Genomic DNA, 25585 nt, shown 5'->3' on the forward strand with positions numbered 1-25585 from the left:
CTTGGCAGAGTTTCTCTGTCCTGTGTCTGTTCTTTTGCCCATCTTAATCTTTTCTTTTTATTGGCCAGTCTGAGATATGGCTTTTTCTTTGCAACTCTGTCTAGAAGGCCAGCATCCCGGAGTCGCCTCTCTCAACTGTTGACGTTGAGACTAGTGTTTTGTGTGTACTATTTAATGAAGCTGCCAGTTGAGGACTTGTAATGGCGTCTGTTTCTCAAACTAGACACTCTAATGTACTTGCCCTCTTGCTCAGCTGTGCACCGGGGCCTCCCCCTCCTCTTTCTATTCTGGTTAGAGCCAGTTTACGCTGTTCTGTGAAGGGAGTAGTACACACCATTGTACGAGATCTTCAGTTTCTTTGCAATTTCTCGCATGGAATAGCCTTCAATTCTCAGAACAAGAATAGATTGACAAGTTTCAGAGAAATTGCTTTGTTTATAGCCATTTTGAGCCTGTAATCGAACCCACAAATGCTGATGCTCCAGATACTCAACTAGTCTAAAGAAGGCCAGTTTTATTGCTTCTTTAATCAGAACAACAGTTTTCAACTGTGCTAACATAATTGCAAAAGGGTTTTCTAATGATCAATTAGCCTTTTAAAATGATAAACTTGGATTAGCTAACACAACATGCCATTGGAACACAGGAGTGATGGTTGCTGATGATGGCCTCTGTACGCCTGTGTAGATATTCCATTAAAAAGCAGCCGTTTCCAGCTACAATACTCATTTACAACATTAACAATGTCTACACTGTATTTCTGATCAATTTGATGTTATTTTAATGGACAAAAAATTGGCTTTTCTTAAAAAACAAAAGACATTTCGAAGTGACCCCAAACTTTTGAACAGTAGTGTACATTTGTGAACAGCCATCCACAACAATCACAATCCGTAAGACGCAAAAAGCTAAATGAGAGAGCAGCAGTGTGATTCAATGAGCTATGTAAATATTAATAGTTAGTGATATCCGTATCGCCCGTATAGGCTACACCACTGCTATCGCCCTAACCTCGAAGTGTTTATTGAAATTGGATCATCTTTGGATGTCATCAGCAGTCACACCATTGAAAGACATGGCTTGGACTGTAGCTTACAAAAGCCTATTCCTGATCTTTTCCTGTGATCCATCAAATGCATTTGGTGTGTCTCTGACTTGTGGTCATATTCCTTCAGGCGGAGAACAAAACTTGTGCCTTTTTTCAATGCTGCTTTGAATTTCATTGAAAGGGATTAGGATTACAGTAACTTTTAAAAATCGTTTTTTTTATCAGATACATATAACAGGATACATGTAATGTGATACTCCCCAACCCTGAGCCCAAAGACTCTCTAGCTCTCTCTCTATCTCGCTCTGTTTTTTGCAAATAGCATTTCAAATAAGAGTACAGTAGAAGACAATTGAGTGTCTCGTGCACAGATGGAAACAGAGTGCATTGTTAAAAAATGTATGAGGGGTATTTTGCTTTGGAGTCTATTATTTCTGTTCAGACAGATTGCTTTTAGTTCTACAATGATGATTTTCAAGGATGTACTATTCAGTGGTTGCACAAGACACAAATGGCAAAAAAATAGCCTGTATAGCCAAGAAAGTATTTGTCTTAATATGAATATTTAATCTCGTAAAATACAATAGAATGGGCGAGGTAGAGATTTGTAGAACAAAAAGCCTTTGCTCTCAGTTGTTTGATTTTTCACTTTGTCTTGAGTGTGTTTAATTATTCAGAAACTCCAAAGTTGACATTGTTCATTTTCATGCAGTCAGAAAATAACTCAAACAATAGTACCAATGACTTTTCATGCATAGGGAATCACACTTTTAGAGTTTTGCCTCCACAAACTCCCACTATTCAATGGTGCATCACCAAGTTATCTTTAACTGAAGGGAAGCGCAAGCATGAAAACTGCATTTTACAATTACTCCAACCATCAACTGAAAGTTCAGATGACTCTGAGGGATTTGTGCAAACTTTTCTGACATGACCAGAGATCACGGACATCTGAAAGTATTGTGAAAGGAAGTGATGCAGCATCCAGTGCCCCCACCTTGGCTGTAAACTCTCAGCCTCCTCCATCATACTCTATCACAAGAAAGACCTTCATGGCTTTCTCAATAGTGGCTTGATAGAGGCGAACATTAGTTTGTGCTGTGGAGTAGAGCATAAGTGTGTGCCATTCACAACACAAATACTTGACTGTACTGTCCACATTATTTTAGATTGTTGTGTTTAGTTTATGTGCAAGCTTCTGCACAGCCTATTCATATTTATGAGAAATGTTGAAAGGAAACATGTTCCATTGCCATGATTGGCAAATGTGAGTTCTCTTTTGAGTTCTCTTTCTGAGAAGTCTGAGAAAAGAGAGCCAGACAATACATTGTATTACATTGCATTTGAAAGAGTAGAAGAGTAGGTGTGGTGAATCTTTGTCCTTCAAACTGCTCTAGTTTGAGGCTCAGGACGTACATCAATGCCAATGGATTGAACAGAGAAAGTGAACACTGCATAGATTCAGTGCTATATCACTCACCAGTGTGATGCTGCACTATAAAATGTGCTATCCATGGTCCTGAACAGTGTCTAGAGCTGTCTAAGGTGCTCAATAGTGAGTTGAGCTGTCCAGGTGCTGAAAAGTAGACTGACACACTGGAGTCTATCAGTGGCTTTTCATTGCAGTGAAATTGTCAGCTTTGCTTATTTTTGTTCACTCAGTCGTTCCATTGACTGACTACAAACTTAAGTTAGATACTCACAATGAAGTATTTATGAAAGCTGTTGGCGTGTTTTTTATTGATAAGGTTTTCTTTATTAAAATGGGACTAGAAGATAATGGCTCCCGAGTGGCGCAGCGGTCTACGGCTCTCAATCTCAGTGCTAGAGGTGTCACTACAGACCCTGGTTTGATCCCGGCCTGTATCACAACCGGCGGTGATCGGGAGTCCCATAAGGTGGCGCACAATTGGCCCAGTGTCGTATGAAATGCTTACTTACCATGAAATGCTTACTTACAAGCCCTTAACCAACAGTGCAGTTCAAGAAGAGTTAAGAAATTATTTACCAAATAAACTAAAGTTAAAAACAAATAAAAAATCATAATAAATAGTTAAATAAAGGTTAAATAAAAAATWAAAAGAATAGATTATTAGCATTTTTCCATAGCATATTTTTCTTGTAAAATGCAATATTAAATTCATATCAAATTCAAGACTGGTGGTATCTTTTGGAAACATGATATATATTCCTTTTGAAGTCATGCCATATTTGCACACTAACAATTACAAAGAATATCTCAAAACTACCATTTCAAAAGGGAGATTGTTTTAAAAAATTAGACAGGTTGAGATTCAACTAGAAAAATATGGTCATGCCCTAAGGATACATTTACAAGCATTCTTCCCTTTGAACCAGTGATCAGAGTTCTAGTGTAATATTCATCAAAGAAAGTAGGCCTAACACTGAGTGGTTCTGGCTAGATCAAGTCTACTTCAAGGCCTTCAACTAAACAGGGTTAAAGAGAGGGCTAGGATAATTGGATGTTTGACTATAAAACATGAAACATGTTATCTGGTTAGAACTGGTTCCACACGTATCAGACATGATATCATGAAAAATCAGGCCAAACTGCRTTTTTACAAGCTGTTGGAGAGCTGTGCTACCAATATATAACATTACTAACCACAGTATAGCGCCATACAAAGAGTACCAAGTTTACAGAAATAATATTAGAGAAAGACATTGTTTAGGCCCAAGTCGACCACGTTGCAATAACCGGAAGACAAACCATTGGCTGAACATATCAATTTTGCCATGCAGCAACATCAATAACAAATGCCTCTTTAGGAATGAACAAATGCCTCTTCGATAACTAACAAAAAAGCCTCTTTAGTAATCAACAAATGCCTCTTTGGTTTGAAAACGATACGTTGATCAGCTTGCATCTTTGTGGTAACGTTGTGTAGCCTACATCTTAATGATGATGCTGCTTTCCAGTGGTCCTTAACCCTTATTGAAAGTACATGTCTAGAGCAATGTTTCTTTAAAAGACTCTGCATGTTGTTGACTCCATTTGTGTCACTCTAAAAAAATATTTAGTCAGCATAACCAAGACACATGCGCCACCGTTACTCAATTGTGATGTATGCTGCTTACCACAGCCCATTCTGTGGAAATGCCCTCAGTGTATGAGTAATAAATATTACCTCACTGCGTCTCAAATGGAACCCTATTCCTTATATAGTGCATTACATTTGACCAGGGCCCATAGGGATTCATAGGGAATATGGTGCAGTTTGGGATGCAACCCCTGGCTGAATATATTACACCTAACTCTATACATTTATCCATGGGGGAAATCAATTCCTTGCTACCCTCTTGTGTGGGAAATTGCCTAATTTACCAAATGTTTTATTAGGTATTCCATCGACTGGAAGAGTGATCTGGACAGCTACTTTGACATTGATCCAGTGGAGGGAACGATTTCCACAAACGAACTACTGGACAGGGAACATATCGCCCAGCACAATATCACCATTGTGGCCACCAAACTTAGTAAGTATGTGACAACAGATAGATCACGATTCATGCAGGTATCACTGTCGCCTTTGTCTTTTGAAATCTGTGTGACAGATTTAAGGTGGTTTTAATCAAGTCAATAGTCAATCTCATTTWGTTTGAGTCGTTTATTGGCAACCGTAAAGCATGAATACTCCCCCGGAGCTTATTTTATCAGGACATTGTTTCCTCTGGCCGTACCCACCTTAACTGTCTCTGAAACTCTCTCTCTGTCCGTCTCTTCATTCTTTACCCTCTCTACCTTTTCATGCTCTACCTTAAAATATTTTTTAACTGCCTTCCATTTCAAGGTTTCTTTTTCATTATATTTTAAATAGATTCTCTGGTACTTCTGTATATTTCTTAGCCAGTAGATGTGAAAGTAGAGCTCACGAGCCAAAAATGGTCACCAGCAAATTGCGTACTATGTCACATACTGTATGTGCAGATATGTGCACATATGTATGCATCTTGCTAGATGTCACTCAAATAGCGAGGGGCTGAAGATCATTGGCTAGAACTCAAATTGCTTGGGTAATTGCTAGGGGGCTGGCCCACGTGGGGGGAAATGGAGGGAAAATGGTGCCGTAAAGCTTCCCGAAAACATGCTCTTTTAAACAAGGGATGTCGTGGCTTATTGAGGTAAAACATTAATTCTTTAATAGATTTGGCATAAATGAACTACACATTGACACATCCAGCCCAAAGCGGGAGGTAAAAAAAAAAGACTTACTAATCGGCAAAGTTCCAGAGCATGTCTTTAAGATCAAAATGTTCTTGCTTGAATGATCTTATGTTGACAATGATGAAGAAAGTCTATGTTTTCAGTCACGTCACAAAAAAAGAGGTATATATATTAATGATGGAGAGCCCTGCAGTGTTGATTTAAGAGTTAATTTACACTCACTGTGAATTTAAGACCTGCCATCAGACTAATTATATATTTTTATGAAGAAAAGTGGAGCAAATTTCCAGATAAATAAGCAAATCCATCGTCATCAAGTCATCAAATCTGCTAAGAGCCATCAAAGTCATTATCTGGTAGGCAGGCTGGTGCTCAATCAAAATTACCCACGCTGTATATTCATTAGAACGGACTGTGAAATAAGGGCCATTAAAAGTTGAGCTGCTTTTATCGCCTTAAAAACTGGCATGAAATTCGAATTTATGTTTCTGGAGTCATTGGGGTAATGGAGGGACGGAGGGATGGAGTGGTGGGGGGGGACGGACGGATGGAGTGATGGAGAGGTGGAGGGATGGATGGACTGATATGGGTGGGGGGATGTGGGGGTGATCGGGGCTCAGCCATCATACTCAACATGTGAATCAGCGATTGGGGCTCATTGGATCACCTTTTTGCACACATACCTCTCACATTCCTCCATCCTTCTTTCCCCGTTCACCTGTCAGACTCAAAATACACCAACATACCTGGTGAAGTCGGCATGTTGTTTTCAGTCGTCTTCCCATGCTTCACGTGCCGAACACTTTATATAATGCATGGCTAGAATTGTAGAGGTGCAGGTACTTCTGTACCTCCTTGTCAATCAATGCTTGAAGTTGTCGTTCATAATCTTAAATGCAAACTGAGTTTCAGGCTGAATCAAGAAGAAGAAACTTGCCTACCCCTACAGTTGACCAATCATGGACAAAGGGGCGTAGACTTCGGCTCTTGAACTTCGGCTGTCCTTGATTTTTTTTTAAATGGTCTGCCCGAACAAAGTCCAAAACGAACAAAAGCATCACTTTTCCAAACTGTTTCAGCTAGGAAGATTCAGGCGCCTTTATTCCCCTCACTAACACACCTACATCCACCTAGCTTTCCCCTCTGAGGGCCTAAATCCTAGAGAGGCCGTTTACTTGTGAGCGGAATACACTTGTGTCCAGTGTTTATAGGAAACGTAACAGTGTTGGATGCTATAGAATGCCTGGACACTTGGCGTCCAATATAGATAAACCTGGGCTCTCTCTGGGACTACAGTTTTGTATCTCCAAACTTTTGACTTTAGATCAGTTGTGAGACCTTAGAGCCTGACAGAGCGTTTTACAGTGGCTCCTGTAATGGCCGGTATGGGCCCTGTGTGATTCTTCTTAGATGTGTGTCTGTCTGTGTGCTATGTTTTGTTATGTTCCCACTATGTGGATTAAAATCGGATTGGAGGCCAAACATGCATAAGGTGTTCACAGTGATAACAAATTATTACAGTACCAGTCACAAGTTTAGACACACCTACTCATTCAAGGGTTTTTCTTTATTTTACTATTTTCTACATTGTAGAATAATAGTGAAAACATAAAAACTATGAATTAACACATATGGAATCATGTAGTAACCAAAACAGTGTTAAACAAATCCTAATATATTTTAAATTTGAGATCCTTCAAAGTAGTTACACTTTGCCTTGATGACAGCTTTGCACGCTCTTGGCACCCCAGGACACCGATCCCGTAGAGGTTAAAGGAAAATATTTGTATATATTTTCCATGTTTTATGTTTATCTGACATATAATGGAATGTGCTAAAAACTAATGTATACATAAATAACTGCATTTCTATAGCTTCCACAATATTTTGTACACTGGTGGGGGAGAACCAAGATGGAGGCGCAGTGGCTTCAACACAGTGCCCCCTACACACCATCTAGTGTATATAAATTATTGGATAGGTTGAGGTTTGCCTTGCAGTTTCATGAATGATAGAAATACCATTTAGTGACCTCTATTTGATTATAAACACAGTCTATAATACAATAGGTCTACAAGTATTGCTTCCTGACAGGATACAATGCACCTTTCATAGAAAATAGTTGCTCATTGTTCTGCGTCAGAGGGCCAAGAGAAAACCAGAGGACCTTCAGATAAAATATCACAGGGAGGGAGAGGTAGAGAGATAGAGACAGATGCGCAATGTCCAACATTTCTGCCAGAGGAGTATCAGCGTTAGTGGTGGCGATCAGTGCGGAAAGCAGCAAATCCCGTACTCAGTGTCATTTTTTTTTCTGTGAGGAAGATTGCTTTTTCCATCAAGGTCGCACACAGGTCTCTGGCTGAGCCCTAGCTGCATCTTCAATTCCCCTGTGGAGGGGAGGAGGGCCATCCACCACTCCCTTCCCTATAAGCCTGCACTGCAAAGCATAGCCTATCCCCCCCCCCCCCACTTCAAATCCATAAAGTTTACCTTCACTTCTGCCTCTGAATACAAAGAAGACATTTCCCCCTTGTGCCATAGCTGTATAGAAATATTGTTTCAAAAGCAGAGATTCCGGTAACTGCTCCTCTAGGGAGCTTTGACAATGTCATTAATATGTGACTTGCATTTCAACAGCAGTTTAAGCTGGAGCCCATAGCAGAAGTCTGAGGGAGAATGGTTTGCACAATCTGTACACAACTAATGGGTAGAACCAAGTATAGCTATAATCGATCAATCATACTGTGTTTATTGTTCATGGAATATAGTCTTCTGTTTTTAAAATACTGAAAGAACATATTTATTTTAAGGTATTGACTTTGTATTTATTCTCCAATACATGGACACTTTTGAGGAATACATCAGGCATCTGAGAATCCTAAGACTGCAGTGCATTAGACAACCACATGATGTCAGGGTTGTATAATCAATAGGGAATTGTATAATCTAACACTCTGTTTTCCCTCTTCTTACACTAACTAACCCATAGGCAAGCACAATGAAACGCATTAACTAGAAGCATTTGTAATTGTTATGCTCATTGTTGTTTGTGATTTTACTCCTCAGATAGCCCAGTGCTGACCAGTAGAGTGGCTGTCACTATTCATGTACTGGATGTCAATGAATTTGCCCCTGAACTAGCCATCCCTTACGAGAGCTTTGTGTGTGAAAATGCCAAAGTAGGCCAGGTAAGTGAGTGTGTGTGTGTGTATATGAGTCCCAAAGGCTATGTCCAAAATGTCACCATATTTCCTATGTACTGCACTACCTTCGACCAGGGCCTATAGTGGTTACAAAGAACCATTAAAAATGAATATTCCGCTGTGTGCAATATGCTTTAAAATGTTTATTTAAAACTAAATAAATCATATAAAACAAAAGCTCATTGCCATGCATATCACTGGTATCATTGTATCATAGTTTTGCATAATGCTAAAACCATCTGCTTTATTTCAGCTAATCGAGGGGTTGGGAGTGCTTTGTTCATCAGCAAGCAAGTGTACATTCAGATGATTTATTTGGATGCAGGGGAGTCTCTGCATGTGCACATTGTAAACCACCCGTGCCTACAAATTAGCATATTAGCAAACATCTACATGCAGTTAGTGTGCCGACAGAGCTCCTTTGGGGATTTACCAAATAGCTAGAAAGACTTTTCCGTCACACACTAAAGATGCATTATCCTTACTTCCCACCGGGTACAAACTGGTTGAATCAATGTTGTTTCAAAGTCATTTGTCAACAAATTGTGATGTGGAATCTACTTAGATGTTACATATGGATTTCAAAAAAGACAACCTGAACTGTGTTTTGAGGGTAACATTTCAACCACAGTATCATGTCAACATGGTAACTACATTTCAATATAGAAACACCTTGTCATTTGTACCTTTAGAACAACATCAGATCTTTAACATTATATCCACTATTAGAAAAATAACAATAGGCTGGGCAGCACCTTCTACTGGAGAATTGATATATCTACAGTTACCCTTTGGTCTCCCATCCAGGGATTTAACCAAGCCCGGCTTAGCTAGGATATCACTGACTATTACCAATGTGCTATAGTGAGAAGGATTGTTGAGAGATCACTTCAAAACTAAATAGATTCACTATTGCTATTGAAGTCATTCCAAAAGGTAGGTTTAACAGAGCAAATTCCATGTGACCATACTTAATCACTCATGTATAATCAATGATATTGGTCTAAATACTAAAGCATTAACAATGTCATCAACAGCTATTACTTCAATTCAACCTGAACCTAAAAATAGATAATACAATAGGCCTAGGGTTTCAAGCTCTGGTTGATTTCAAATGTAATGATATTTAGTGATATTGAATTGTGTTTGGTTGTCAACGCAACCAAATATCAACATTTGCAGGAGATGTATCTTCTGCTTGGATAGTTCCATCTGTGCCACTGGCTATAATTCCAGTTGTTCTACAAATTAATAATTGAAATGTTGGATTCAAGTCTCCATTTCAACCAAAAATCGAAGTTAAAGAATAGGACTAAATCATATTACTTTTAATACATTTAAAGTTTGATTTGATTTAGTCTTACTCTTTAACTTATATTTTTGGTTGAGATGGAGACATGAATCCAACATATCAATTATTAATTTGTAGACAAACTGGAAATAAAGCAGGCTATCAACACAGAAGACGCATTTCCTTCAAATGTTGATATTTTGCTGCATTGACAACCAAACACAATTATATATCATTTTTGAATTACACTAAATAGCCTATTAACTTGTCGACAAGTTAACAAATTATATGTTGGATTCATGTCTCCAACTCAACCAAAAATACAAGTTTACAGAACGGGATTAAGCCAGTGGCTCACCTGGTACTATCCAAGCAGTAGATACATCTCCTTTAAATGTTTCTACTTCGTTGAGTTGTTAACCAAACACAATTCAATAATATTGCCGGGGTTCAAGCTGTGGACCCACTTTGACACCATCAGGACAAATTAGAAACATTGCCCTAGGATAAGCTACTTACGCATTCCTTACCATGATTACCAATTAGCAGAACTCAAAATCATACAGATCATGCAATACTCATTTATCGTATTTTGGAAAACATGTCATGATGTTGGCTACTTTAAAACAGAACCACTGGACAGATTGTCACCAAATGTAGTATATAGCATCTATAGATGCACATATTAAAACACAATATGACAACTATGAGCCAAATAAGCTTGCATTAATGTGTTTTCCTGTCAAGCAGTGCCATGTGACCATACTTTACAGGTTAGCTAAACACATATCCCTGAGCATATGTGCCAAATTTCATTATTCTGAGTCTAACAGATCAGGAGATATAAACATGGCTTGTTATAGCACCGCAGTATGGTCAATCTGAATGTGCATAGATATATTGAGTCTTGTTTGGTACATGTTTATCAAGTTTTGTTACAATACAAATATCCGTGTCAGAGTTATATGTATTTATGACCAAGACCACGCCCACGTCAATGTTTATTGGTCAGTAGCGGCCATGTTTCTTGAGATGCTATCCTGGAATCCCTAAAAAGCAATGTTAACAAGTACAATCGGGTTTCACGCAGCTTCGCTGCTTGAACCCCTAATTGCTATTGTAACACAGTAAACAGCTTAAAGTTAAGGCTATTTTACAAAATAATGTAACATTCAACCTTAAAATTAGTAACACATCCATGGCCACATTTTGAGGTTACTGTAATTATACATTTCGTCATATGTAGCTAATCATATAAAGTGTGCATATTTGAGATAGCATGCATAGGTCGTCGCAGGTCTGTGTAGATCTTCACATTTGCGGTAATAATCTGTGCAGAATCTCAAACTGCATTGATCACTTGCACCACGTACTTTCAATGTTTTCTGAACTGCAATCAAGGTAATTTGGTTCCACTATTASATGAAGCACAGTGATAACATACAGTATCTGAAATTGTATTCCCATTTGAACTTTGCTGTGCTTTTAAATGTTTGAAAGAACAGCGATATACATTTGGGTGACAACTAAACCAGAAATCTGACATTTTTAATTGGATTTTGGTTGTGCTTTTAGATGGCTGAAAGCATTGTGATTACACATTGGAAATTAAACAAACTTTTTGAGTGGGTGATAATTAGGTTATAATTTCATTGATCAACGTCTCAACCAAATATTACCCAATTATCCACATTTAAATTATGTGGTGTGCAGAGTGGGTTATGCCTTGCTCAATTAACCTTTATTTTAATGATATATTAGTTACACATTTTTCAGAGCTGGTGATTACCTCTCTTTGTCACCACTTCTAATCTTGACCTTTAGTATTAACTTTAGTATTAACCATCGCCAAGATGTACACTTAACTTTACGTAGCCTTTCTTCTCCCTCAGAGAATAATATATGTTCCACTCCATGCTTTCCATACTAGTACTTTTAACAGCAAGATTTAACAGCGGTTACTCACAGCTGGTTGGTGATAAAGAATTGCAGGTCTTCTTTTGTAAGAGACATCATACCCTTTGATGATTAGCCCCCCTCAAATTGCCTGCCAAAGAACAGACAAAGCACTTACAGTACAGTACAGGTATTCTGAAGCAAATCACACTGTGCAGCAGCAATGTATGTAGTTCTGTCTTTGAGCTGTTCTTGTCTATCGATGTTCTGTATTATGTCATTCTGTATTATGTTTCATGTTTTTTGTGGACCCCAGGAAGAGTAGCTGCTGCTTTTATAACAGCTAATGGGGATCCTAATAAAATATCAAATACCAAAATATCAACCTCCCCTGAACAGTAAACCAGGGATGTATTCAGGTGAGAAAAACAAGATATACATATTTCCATTTGAAAGCAGCAAGGAAGACTACGCAGAAGGCATACAGTATGACTTCTTTAAACAGAGACGTTTGCCTTAGGACATACGACAATGTCAGGTGTAGGCAATGCAGGATAAAGGTTCTGTTCCTTCACAGCTAATGGACCGTGACAAACACACTGTTTGTGTATTCTCAGTGAAATGGATTAAAAAGAGAAAATAAGAAATCTATCAAAAACACAATTACATGTACTTGAATGCATTCGAAAATTAAGAGGGTCGAGTTTAGTGAAGCAAGGGGCTATCATCCCAAACTGAAGCCACAGAGGAGAGCAGAGTAGATTAGGGAAGAGGAGTGTTTCGAGGCGAGGCGAAGAGAGGATGAGAGGCGAGGCTAAACAACCTCCCATTGAGATCATAGCCCTGTGCATTGATAGACTGTGACAGGAATCCATTACCCCCTGTTGCCCTTAGACAAGTAAAACACAACATCATTAGAATATGTGCATCTAGAAACAATGTTTAATTAATTTTCTCTTACGGATATGTCCCTGTTCAGGTCACACGTATGTATAGATCGCTTTGTGTCCAGGTTTTGGCCATTACAGAGTGATAATAAAACAAGGCTTTATTGTTGCAAAGATTTAGATAAATAAAAACAGAATTCTTAATTTGATTTCAATTGTTTCTGTTGAATGGGGCATAGTGAGTCTATGATTCATTGTGTGTTCATGGGAGTGGTCAGGGGAATACAGTATGTTCACTTTGAGAAAAGGCTGCAAGGGGCAGATTTTTAATATTGTTGCCAGTCAAAGAAATATGTAGAAAAAAACTCCTTAATGTAACTTTATGAGTCACAGAACTTAAAGGATAACCTAATGTCCCAACAGTGTGAGTGTATTGTGTATAAACAATGCTAAAATAACTAGAAAAATATAAAACTACCTCTGTATATTAAAATTCTAAATGCATTTTTTTTACAACAGCCGGGAACAAATCATTACTATTTCTCCCTCAGGAACATTTAAGGTCAATTAAAACCTGTTTCTTATACACAGAAACTAGGACAATCGCTAACAGATTATTTGATGTGTTGGTAACTATTTACCTAAATATTTGTCGGAATGTTTCAATGAATCATCATCATCATTAGTAAAAAATATTCATAAGTATATTCTTAAAGCGCACCTGTGAGTCAACCTTTAATTAGCGGCTTTGTTTTCAGTCATATTTGGCCTAGCCAACCAGGAATAAAATACTCACATTATCCACATGTAGATTGTAACTGAGTGAGAAAAAAAGGGGGGGGTGGGCAGTGTGCCAGTTTAATGTAAAAAATGTTTCTCTCTCAGGTAATTCAAACCTTCAGTGCAAAGGACCAGGATCTGCCTCAAAATGGTCATAAGTTCTCCTTCAAACCGTCAGAGAAGGACATCAACAACAAGAACTTCACTATCCGCGACTTTGGAAGTGAGTTATCTTGACCAGGTTTCTGACACTATGCCAGGGAGGAAGAAAAAGTAGTCCTGATAATGAAGAAGTATGATGACAGCATCTAACATATCTCTAGGTGATACAGTGCATCCAACATAACACCTGCAAGGTCACAGGCTTTAACCTTTAGACTTGTGTTGTTGTGAGTACCTTGTGTTTTTGTGAGCACCTGATATACAGTGTTATCTTACATATCCAAGCAACATAATATATATTTCTAGACATTTTGTGCAGGAACCATGGCCATTACCACCATTGGGAGTCAACTGTGTAATATAATTGATTTGTGATTATTATAAATGTAGAAAAATGTTTACTGTTGTGTTAATTCTATAGAATTGATGTTGTCATATAGTATATTCTCAGAAAGGTCATGTGTCTCTTTCCAATGGGGATATTGTGAAACACAGCCTTGGAAGACTAACATGCAAAGGAGGGTAAAGACGAGTGTGACCTATTGCAATARGAAGCTGTGGAAACGCATGCATTTCTCAACCTTGAAGAGAGACCTGGCTAGAACCTCTGATCCAGTTTTACTTTTTGGACACAGCGTCTCACAGCTTTTTGCCCTGCCATCACATTGCCAAGAMACACAATCTCCAGATTCAGGGGTGAGATCTGATATGCAGGGACAAGGCATTCAAATCACCACTGGCGAAGTCTAGCAAAGCAGGAGAAAAGAGAAAAAATACAGATGGCATTCCAAATGGCACCCTTTTCCCTTTGTAGTGCACTACTTTTGACCAGAGCCCATAGTCTGTGCATAAAATTGAAAGTATTTTTTGACACCTTGAACCCCTGTCAGGAGAAAGTCCCATGCTTTGTCAGACGAACAAACCAATCCTGACAGGGGTCAGACAGTCTAGACACAGTGGACAGGTATGGGGCTGGTCCAAGCTGACACATCGCCTCGTTCCTGAGAAACACTGTCCAGGTCTATTCCTCTGACCAACTTCACACCTGCTGCAGCACCAGCCCCAACACCACCTTACTTTCTGAGTACATGCTTCCCTTACTCTTCTTTGCAGGCAATGTTAGCTGAATGAACAAAACCAAACAGTTTCCCAGAGCACTCAGTTGTAGGGGGTAAGGCTGCCATGTTGTCCCGTAGGCAGTTTAAATGTTTTCTGAGGCAACATGGTGGCTGATGTCAGGTCAGGTCAGCCTTGTTAATGACACGGGGCAGTAAAACAACCAACTTACATCATTTCTGATGTAATTTCCAACAGGCACACATGCACAAGAAAACACAGATTCATTGTCTCATTGTATAGGTTAGTGTATCCCAAATAAGACTATTAACAATGGCTGTTTCTTTGTACCATATCCTTAATAAGACTATATTACTATTCATCCATAGTTAAACAATGGGGTGTTTTGTTTATTTCTGTCCCAGATAACACAGCCGGGATAGTGACTCTGCAGAGCGGTTTTCGACGGCGTTCCCAGAAGATCTACTTCCTGCCCGTTGTAATCCAGGACAACGGCTACCCCGTCCAAAGCAGCACAGGCATCCTGACCATCCGTGTGTGTGGCTGCGAGTCAGACGGATCACTCCTCACCTGCAGCGCAGAGGCCATCTTCCTCCCGGTGGGGCTGAGTACAGGGGCTCTGATAGCCATCCTCCTGTGCATTATCATTCTACTAGGTGAGTCATTTATGCCTCATTCACTCCTCCTAGTCAGAATTTACTGTCTTATGCTGTTTATCCTTGTAAGGCCCACCCAGAGCATGAACCAACGTTCACAAAAACACTAACATACCCACAAAGCAGTGTCGTAACCACTAGACTAACCAGCACAATAGTCAGTGTATTGTCATTCTACTGGGTGAGTATTGAGTAATTTACTCTTGTCGTTGGGTCTACTAAATTATGACTGTGTAATTTCTCCTGGTGGGGCATAGTACAGGGGCTCTGATAGCCCTTTTTCTGTGCATCGTTATCCCTAAAACAAAAAAACACATGCTTTAACATGAAATTTCACATGTGAAATCATATGTTTTTGGAGCACTTCAAATTTGCTAACATGTCACGTGTAGTTTCATGTTATTACATGTTGTCATGTTATCACATTAAGTTCACATGTGAAATTCATGTGTTTTGCCTTAAGGAATTCTACTAGATGAGTCATTTACAGTAATGACTGTGTAACAGAATGGTGAATGTCCCTGTCCATACAACCCAGGAGAGAAACCCACATTAACATCACTTATGAAGGCTAGCCCTAACCCTAGCTGTAATGCAACCCTTACCCCTACAAGCTGACGAATCATAACCGCTTGCCTTACTAAAACTATAGTATTGGTTGGCTTGGCCGGTGGCAAAAATAATTTAGCTTTCAGGGAAACTGATGCCACTGCCCGGTAGATTAGCTCACACTGGCTATTTAGTTCACAGATGTTCACAGACAGATATGACAGCTCAACTTCTAGCTCCTAATCAACTTTGCAGTATTTTTTTTTTTTCTGTGTTATTTCTTACATGATTAGCCTAGATTTTCTTTTGTGTTAATACATACAGCCGGAATTTTTGGGGGGATATCAGAACAACGGTAACTCACCAGCATTACGACCAGGAATACGAATTGGAATCTTTGTTCGCACCCCCCAGGGCAATTTAATTAATCCAGTGGCTACTCCAAAGCACTGCCAGCYGAGAAGAGGAATTCAGAGTAGACGTTTTGTCAGGAGGCGTGCACACCATCCATCACTTCCAAGTATATTACTCGCTAACGTTCAGTCTCTGGATAATAAAGTAGACAAGCTCAGGGCAAGGATCTCCTTCCAGAGAGACATCAARGATTGTAACATACACTGTTTTACAGAAACATGGCTCTCTCGGGATATACTGTCCTCATCCATACAGCCAGCTGGGTTCTTAGTATTTTGCACAGATAGGAATAAAGAACTCAGAGAAGAAGAAAGACGGGGGTGTATGTTTCATGATTACCTATTCATGGTGTGACTGTGATAACATGCAGAAACTCAAGTTCTTTTGTTCACCCGACCTAAAATACCTCACAATCAAATGCCTCCTAAGAGAATTCTTATAGTCACAGCCGGTTATTTTCCCCCTCAAGCCAAAACCACAACGGCCCTCAAAGAACTACACAATAACTAAATCTGATAATGGGGCCGGAAGAAATGGAAGCAGTTTTACGGGCGCCCAACCAATTGTGCTATTATGTGTTTTTTTTGCGTTATTTGTAATTTATTTTGTACATAATGTTTCTGCAACCGTATCTTACYGCAGAAAAGAGCTTCTGGATATCAGGACAGCGATCACTCACCTCGGAACAAGCAAGACTCACAACAAGCAAGACTCACATGATATTCTCCAAACACCCGGCAGGGCCGACATCCCAGTTATTCGCAAGAGGAAGCGACGCAGGTACAGAGGACGAAGAGAAGGATGCCTCGTCAGGACCCGCAGAAGGCGAGTAGGAGAGCTGCCGTTACCGTCAACATTACTCGCCAACGTGCAATTATTGGACAATAAATTAGACGAGGTACGATCACAAATATCCTACCAACCTGACATCAAAAACTTCACGGAATCGTGGCTGAATGACGACATGGATATTCAGCTAGCAGGATATACGCTGCACCGGCAGGATAGAACAGCACACTCCGGTAAGACGAGGGTGGGCAGTCTGTGCATATTTGTAAACAACAGCTGGTGCACGAAATCTAAGGAAGCCTCTAGATTTTGCTCACCTGAAGTAGAGTAAATTGTGATAAATTGCAGGCCACCCTACTTGCCTAGAGAGTTCTCAGCTATACTTTTCGTGGCTGTTTATTTACCACCACAAACAGATGCTGGCACTAAGACCTGTATAAGGATATAAGCAAACAGGAAACCACTCACCCAGAGGCGGCGCTCCTAGTGGCCGGAGACTTTAATGCAGGGAAACTAAAATCAGTTCTACCAAATCTCTATCAACATGTTAAATGTGCAACCAGAGGGAAAAACATTCTAGATCACCTGTACTCCACACACAGAGACGCGTACAAAGCTCTCCCTCGCCCTAGATTTGGTAAATCCGAACACAACTCTATCCTCCTGATTCCTGCTTACAAGCAAAAATGAAAGCAGGAAGCACCAGTGACTCGGTCTATAAAAAAGTTGTCAGATGAAGCAGATGCTAAACTACAGGACTGTTTTACTATCACAGACTGGAACATTATCTGGGATTCTTCCGATGACATTGAGGAATACACCACATCAGTCACTGGCTTTATCAATAAGTGCATCAAGGACGTCGTCCGAACAGTGACTGTACGTACATACCCTAACCAGAAACGATGGATTACAGGCAACAATTGCACTGAGCTAAAGGGTAGAGCTGCAGCTTTTAAGGTGCGGGACTATAACCCGGAAGCTMACAAGAAATCCCGCAATGCCCTACTACGACCCATCAAACAGGCAAAGCGTCAATACAGGGCTTAGATTGAATCATGCTACACCGGCTCTGACGCTCGTCGGATGTAGCAGGGCAAACTATTACAGACTACAAAGGGAAGCACAGCCGCGAGCTGACCTGTGACACCAGCCTACCAGACGAGCTAAATCACTTCGATGCTCGCTTCGAGGCAAGCAACACTGTGGCATGCATGAGAGCATCAGCTGTTCCAGGCGACTGTGTAATCCCGCTCTCCGTAGCCAACGTGAGTAAGACCTTTAAACAGGTCAACATACACACGGCTGCGGGGCCAGACAGATTACCAGGACGTGTGCTCCGGGCATGTGCTGACCAACTGGCAGGTGTCTTCACTGACATTTTCAACAAGTCCCTAAATGAGTCTTTAATACCAACATGTTTCAAGCAGACCACCATAGTCCCTGTGGCCAAGAACACAAAGTCAACCTGCCTACATGACTACAGACCCGTAGCACTCACGTCTGTAGCCATGAAGTGCCTTGAAAGGCTGGTAATGGCTCACATCAACACCATTATCCCAGAAACCCTAAACCCACTCCAATTTATATACCGCCCAAACAGATCCACAGATGATGCAATCTCTATCGCACTCCACACTGCCCTTTCCACCTGGACAAAAGGAACACCTATGTGAGAATGCTATTCATTGACTACAGCTCAGCGTTCAACACCATAGTACCCTCAAAGCTCATCACTAAGCTAAGGAACCTGGGACTAAACATCTCCCTCTGCAACTGGATCCTGGACTTCCTGACGGGCCGCCCTCAGGTGGTGAGGGTAGGTAGCAATACATCTGCCACGCTGATCCTCAACACTGGAGCTCCCCAGTGGTGCGTGCTCAGTACCCTCCTGTACTCCCTGTTCATCCATGACTGCATGGCCAGGCACAACTCCAACACCATGATTAAGTTTGCAGACGACACAACAGTGGTAGGCCTGATCACCTACAACGACGAGACAGCCTATAGGGAGGAAGGCAGAGACCTGGCCAGGTGGTGCCAGAATAACAACCTATCCCTCAACGTAACCAAAACTAAGGAGATGATTGTGGACTACAGGAAAAGGAGCACCGAGCACACCCCCATTCTCATCGACGGGGCTGTAGAGGAACAAGTTGAGAGCTTCAAGTTCCTTGGTGTCCACKTCAACAACAAACTAGAATGGTCCAAAGCACACCAAGACAGTCGWGAAGAGGGCACGGCAAAGCCTATTCCCCCTCAGGAAACTAAAAAGATTTAGCAGGGGTCCTGAGATCCTCAAAAGGTTCTACAGCTGCAACATCGAGAGCATCCTGACCGGTTGCATCACTGCCTGGTACGTCAATCGCTCGGCCTTCGACCGCAGGGCACTTCAGAGGGTAGTGCTTACAGCCCAGTACATCACTGGGGCAAAGCTGCCTGCCATCCAGGACCTCTAATCCAGGCGGTGTCAGAGGAAGGCCCTAAAAATTGTCAATGACCCCAGACACCCCAGTCATAGACTACTACCGCATGGCAAGCGGTACCGGAGTGCCAAGTCTAGAACAAAAAGGCTTCTCAACAGTTTTACCCCCAAGCCATAAGACTTCCTATGGTAACACAGGGGCCCCACAAGGGTGCATGCTCAGCCCCCTCTTTTATTCCCTGTTCACTTATGACTGGGTGGTCAAGCACGCCTCCAACTCAATCATCACGTTTGCAGACGACACAACAGTGACGAGACAGCCTACAGCGAGGATGTGAGGGCCCTGGGAGAGTGGTGTCAGGAAAATAACTTCTCACTCAATGTCAACAAAACAAAGGAGCTGATCGTGGACTTCAGGAAACAGCAGAGGGAGCACACCCCCATCCACATCGATGGGACAGCATTGGAGAAGGTGGAAAGCTTAAAGTTCCTCGGCATACACATCACTGACYATCTGAAATGGTCCACAACAACAGCGCCTCTTCAACAGCGCCTCTTCAACCTCAGGAGGCTGAATAAATTTGGATTATCCCCTTAAACCAACACACACTTTTACAGATGCACAATTGAGAGCATCCTGTTGGGCTGTATCACCGCCTGGTATGACAACTGCCCTCACCCGCAGGGCTCTCCAGAGGGGGMTGTGATCTGCCCAACACATCACCGGGGGCAAACTACCTGCCTTCCAGGACATCTACAGCACCCAATGTCACAGGAAGGCCAAAAAGATCATCATGGACATCAACCACCCAAACCACGGCCTGTTCACCCCACTATCATCCAGAAGGCATGGCAGACTCGACAGCCTTGGTTTCTCAAATGATTGCCTCGCCTGGTTTACCAACTACTTCTCTGATAGAGTTCAGTATGTCAAATCGGAGGGCCTGTTGTCTGGACCTCTGGCAGTCTCTATGAGGGTGCCACYGGGTTCAATCCTCGGGCCGACTCTCTTCTCTGTATACATCAATGATGTTGCTCTTGCTGCTGGTGATTCTCTGATACACCTCTACGCAGACGACACCATTCTGTATACTTCTGGCCTCTCTTTGAACACTGTGTTAACTAACCTCCCGACGAGCTTCAATGCCAACTCTCCTTCCGTGGCCTCCAACTGCTCTTAAACGCAAGTAAAACTAAATGCATGCTATTCAACCGATCACTGTGCGCACCTGCTCGCCCGTCCAGCATCACTACTCTGGACAGCTCTGACTTAGAATACGTGGACAACTACAAATACCTAGGTGTCTGGTTAGACTGTAAACTCTCCTTCCAAACTCAGATTAAACTTCTCCAATCCAAAATTAAATCTAGAATTGGCTTTTTATATTGCAACAAAGCATCCTTCACTCATGCTGCCAAACACATACCCTCGTAAAACTGACCATTCTACCGATCCTCGACTTCGGTGATGTCATCTATAAAATAACCTCCAACACTCTACTCAACAAACTGGATGCAGTCTATCACAGTGCCATCCGTTTTGTCCCTAAAGCCCCATACACTACCCACCATTGCGACCTGTACGCTCTCGTTGGTTGGCCCTCGCTTAATACTCGTCGCCCACTGGCTCCAGGTCATCTACAAGTCTCTGCTAGGTAAAGCCCCGCCTTATCTCAGCTCACTGGTCACCATAGCAGCACCCACCTGTAGCACGCGCTCCAGCTGGTATATCTCACTGGTCACCCCCAAAGCCAATTCCTCCTTTGGTCGTCTTTCCTTCCAGTTCTCTGCTGCCAATGACTGGAACGAACTGCAAACATCTCTGAAGCTGGAAACACTTATCTCCCTCACTAGCTTTGAGCAGCTCACAGATTACTGCACCTGCACATAGCCCATCTGTAATTTAGCCCAAACAACTACCTGTTCCCCTACTGTATTTATTTATTTTGCTCCTTTGCACCCCATTATTTCTATTTCTACTTTGCACATTCTTCCACTGCAAATCTACCATTCCAGTGTTTTACTTGGTATATTGTATTTACTTCGCCACCATGGCCTTTTTTTGCCTTTACCTCCCTTATCTCACCTCAGTTGCTCATATTGTATATAGACTTATTTTCTACTGTATTATTGACTGTATGTTTTGTTTATTCCATGTGTAACTCTGTGTTGTTGTATGTGTCGAATTGCTTCCTTTATCTTGCCAGGTCGCAGTGCAAATGAGAACTTGTTCTCAACTAGCGTACCTGGTTAAATAAAGGTGAAATAAAAAATAAATTAAAAAAAGGCGAGGTTAGTACAGGTGCATCAAAGCTGGAACCGAAAGACTGAAAAACAGCTTCTATCTCAACCATCAGACTGTCAAATAGCCTTCACTAGACGGCTTCCACCCGGTTACACAACCTTGCACCTTAGAGGCTGCTGCCCTATATACATAGACTTGGACACTGGCCACTTTAATACTGGAACACTAGTACCTTTAATAATATTTAAATCATGTTTACATAATGCTTTACTCATCTCATATGTATATACTATACTGTATTCTAATCTACTGCATTTTAGTCAATGCCACTCCGACATTGCTCAATCTAATATTTATATATTTTTAATTCCATTCTTTTACTTTTAGATGTATGTGTATAGTTGTGAATTGTTAGCACTGTTGGAGCTAGAAAACAATTTTGCTACACCCGCAATAACATCTGCTAAATAGTGTTACAGTAAGTGACCAAACAATTCCATTTGATCTGCTCTCCAAACCATTGTGATCCATTTAACAATGTATTGTGAGATCCTCACAGACCTCACAGACTTGTCGACGTGACATTGGAGCAGAATGAAGAGGCATTCCTTGTTCTTATTCACGGGGGCTAGGATTTAATTACAGAGTAAATATAATGGAGTGCTGAGATATGAGCCTTGATGGATAGGAATGAGGGAGGTGCCTGAGCCCCCCCGCCCCCCCCCCCCCCCCCCCCCCGGATATCGGATCGACCTCGTAAAACATCACCCAATCCCATTGTCTCATTACTCCTTGGACACGGACTGATTTAAGCTTTAACTTAACCCTAAAGGTCAGGGCTGTAAAACTTGTCTTTAGAGTATTGTCTTAAACTCATCCCACTTAAAGAGAAGCTCATCTGCATTCATAGCAGCTTGTTTCCAGGGTGTGTGTGTCATGAACGGCTGTAAAAATGTGTCATTATTTTGCAGTGCCCGTGACCAATACAGAGTGGTCAAAATGTTTTAAAATTACACTCACCGCCTCCATCACTGATGATTGTGGCTGAGGAGTTGTTCATCAGCGGAATGCGAAGAGTCATGAGCCACTCATGTATGCCATTAGGCAGTTCATTCAAGCGGGTGGTCAGTGAAAAGAAGCCTGCACATGCATAGTGTAGTGTATGAGAGCATTGCCCACACATACTTGACGACTGGGATTCCTAATCCAGTGCAACCTTCATCTGCCTTTCCAGCTGTTTGGGTGATGGCACTCCTGTATCCGCTTGGTCAGCCAAATCAAATCAAATGTTATTTGTCACATACACATGGTTAGCAGATGTTAATGCGAGTGTAGCGAAATGCTTGTGCTTCTAGTTCCGACCATGCAGTAATATCTAACAAGTGATCTAACCTACCAATTTCAGAACAACTACCTTGTACACACAAGTGTAAAGGAATGAATAAGAATATGTACATAAAAATATATAAATGAGTGTTGGCCGAACAGCATAGGCAAGATAGAGTAYATGGTGTAGAGTACAGTATATACATATGAGATGAGTAATGTAGGGTATGTAAACATTAGATAAAGTGGCATTGTTTAATGTGGCTAGTGATACATGTATTACATCAAGATGCAGTAGATGGTATAGAGTACAGTATATACATATGAGATGAGTAACGTAGGGTATGTAAACATTATATAAAGTGGCTAGTGACACATTTATTATATCAATTTTTCCATTACTAAAGTGGCTAGAGTTGAGTCAGTATGTTGGCAGCAGCCACTCAACGCTAGTGGCTGTTTAACAGTCTAATGGTCTTGAGATAGAAGCTGTTTTTCAGTCTCTCGGTCCTAGCTTTGATGCACCTGTACTGACCTCGCCTTCTGGATGAAAGCGGGGTGAACAGGCAGTGGCTCGGGTGGTTGTTGTCCTTGATGATCTTTTTGGCCTTCATGTGACATCGGGTGGTGTAGGTGTCCTGGAGGGCAGGTAGTTTGCCCCCGGTGATACGTTGTGCAGACCTCACTACCCTCTGGAGAGATTTACGGTTGTGGGTGGAGCAGTTGCCGTACCAGGCAGTGATACAGCCCGACAGGATGCTCTTGGTTGTGAATCTGCAAAAGTTTGAGTGTTTTTGGTGACAAGCCGAATTTCTTCAGCCTCCTGAGGTTGAAGAGGCGCTGCTGCGCCTTCGTTACCACGCTGTCTGTGTGGGTGGACCATTTCAGTTTGCCCGTGATGTGTACGCGCCGAGGAACTTAACTTTCCACCCTCTCCACTACTGTCCCGTCAATGTGGATAGGGGGCTGCTCCCTCTGCTGTTTTCTGAAGTCCACGATCATCTCCTTTGTTTTGTTGACGTTGAGTGTGAGGTTATTTTCCTGACACCACACTCCGAGGGCCCTCACCTCCTCCCTGTAGGCCGTCTTGTCGTTGTTGGTAATCAAGCCTACCACTAGTGTCATCCGCAAACTTGATGATTGAGTTGGAGGCGTGCATGGCCACGCAGTCGTGGGTGAACAGGGAGTACAGGAGAGGGCTCAGAACGCACCCTTGTGGGGCCCCAGTGTTGAGGATCAGCGGGGTGGAGATGTTGTTACCTACCCTCACCACCTGMGGGCGGCCCGTCAGGAAGTCCAGGACCCAGTTGCACAGGGTGGGGTTGAGACCCAGACCCACCCGTCTTGAGGGTCAGCGTGCACCCTCAGGGGTGCATGCTTAGTCCTCTCCTGTACTTCCTGTTCACCTACGACTGCGTGGCCACGCACGACTGCAATGCCATCATCAAGTTTGCTGATGACACGACAGGGGGTAGGCCTGATCTCCAACGATGGTGAGACAGACTATAGGAAGGAGGTCAAAGACCTGGCAGTGTGAAACTGCAGGGCACCAAAATCAAAACAAGAAAAATCCCATAATTAAAATTCCTCTAACATAGAAGTATTTTACACCATTTTAAAGAAAAAATGTGCGTTAATCCAACCACAGTGTCCGATTTCAAAATCTCTTTTCGGCGAAAGCAGAACATATCATTATATTAGGTCAGGAACTAGTCACAGAAAGCATTCGGCCATTTTTCAACCAAAGAGAGGAGTCACAAAAAGCAGAAATATAGATAAAAATGAATCACTAACCTTTGATCTTCATCAGATGACACTCATAGGACTACATTTTACACAATACATGTATGTTTTATTCGGTAAAGTTCATTTTATATCCAAAAATCTGAGTTTACATTGACGCGTTACGTTCAGTAGTTCCAAAACATCCAGTGATTTTGCAGAGAGCCACAGCAATTTACAGAAATGCTCATAATAAATGTTGATGAAAATACAAGTATTATGTCAAAAGATGTATAGAATCAATCTTTAGGATGTTTATCATAAATCTTCAATAATATTCCAACCGGACAATTCCTTTGTCTTTAGAAATTAAAGGGAACGGAGCTCGCGCTCATGGCCGCGCACTACTTAACTAAAGGCTTTCAATCAGACCACTGGTTCAAACAGCTCGTATTTGCTCCCCCTTCACAGTAGAAGCCTGAAACAACGTTCTAAATACTGTTGACATCTAGTGGAAGCCTTAGGAAGTGGAATCTGACCCCATAGACACAGTATATTGCATAGGCAATCACTTGAAAAACTACAAACTTCAGATTTCCCACTTCCTGGATGGATTTTCCTCAGGTTTTTGCCTGCCATATCAGTTTTGGTAACATCAGAGTGTTTTCTATCAAAATCTACTAATTATATGCATATCCTAGCTTCTGGGCCTTAGTAGCAGGCAGTTTAATTTGGGCACGCTTTTCATCCAAAATTCCGAATGGTGCCCCCTACCCTAGTCAAGTACCACAAAAAGTTCAGATCAGCTCAAAAAACAGCAGATTTGTTCAGGAGCCCGTAAAATGGCAGATATCCATTCCAGTGCCATTCTTTCTAGTATACTTAATCTGCTTAACCCATAGCCTACAATTTCTGCGATCCAGCGG

At 41.5% G+C, this 25585-nt stretch overlaps 1 protein-coding gene across 1 annotated transcript in view; it reads left to right on the forward strand.

The window, feature by feature from the left end:
* LOC111953779 (cadherin-12-like) overlaps positions 1–25585 on the forward strand; it is a 193899-nt gene that overhangs the window by 154838 nt on the left and 13476 nt on the right. Inside the window, exons 8-11 of the mRNA XM_023973271.2 lie at positions 4410–4546; positions 8304–8425; positions 13400–13517; positions 14938–15189. Of these exons, the coding sequence (XP_023829039.1) occupies positions 4410–4546; positions 8304–8425; positions 13400–13517; positions 14938–15189 (629 nt within the window). The remainder of the gene's footprint in view (positions 1–4409; positions 4547–8303; positions 8426–13399; positions 13518–14937; positions 15190–25585) is intronic.

The sequence above is a fragment of the Salvelinus sp. IW2-2015 genome, linkage group LG27 (assembly GCF_002910315.2).
Source record: "Salvelinus sp. IW2-2015 linkage group LG27, ASM291031v2, whole genome shotgun sequence".
Lineage (NCBI taxonomy): Eukaryota > Metazoa > Chordata > Actinopteri > Salmoniformes > Salmonidae > Salvelinus > Salvelinus sp. IW2-2015.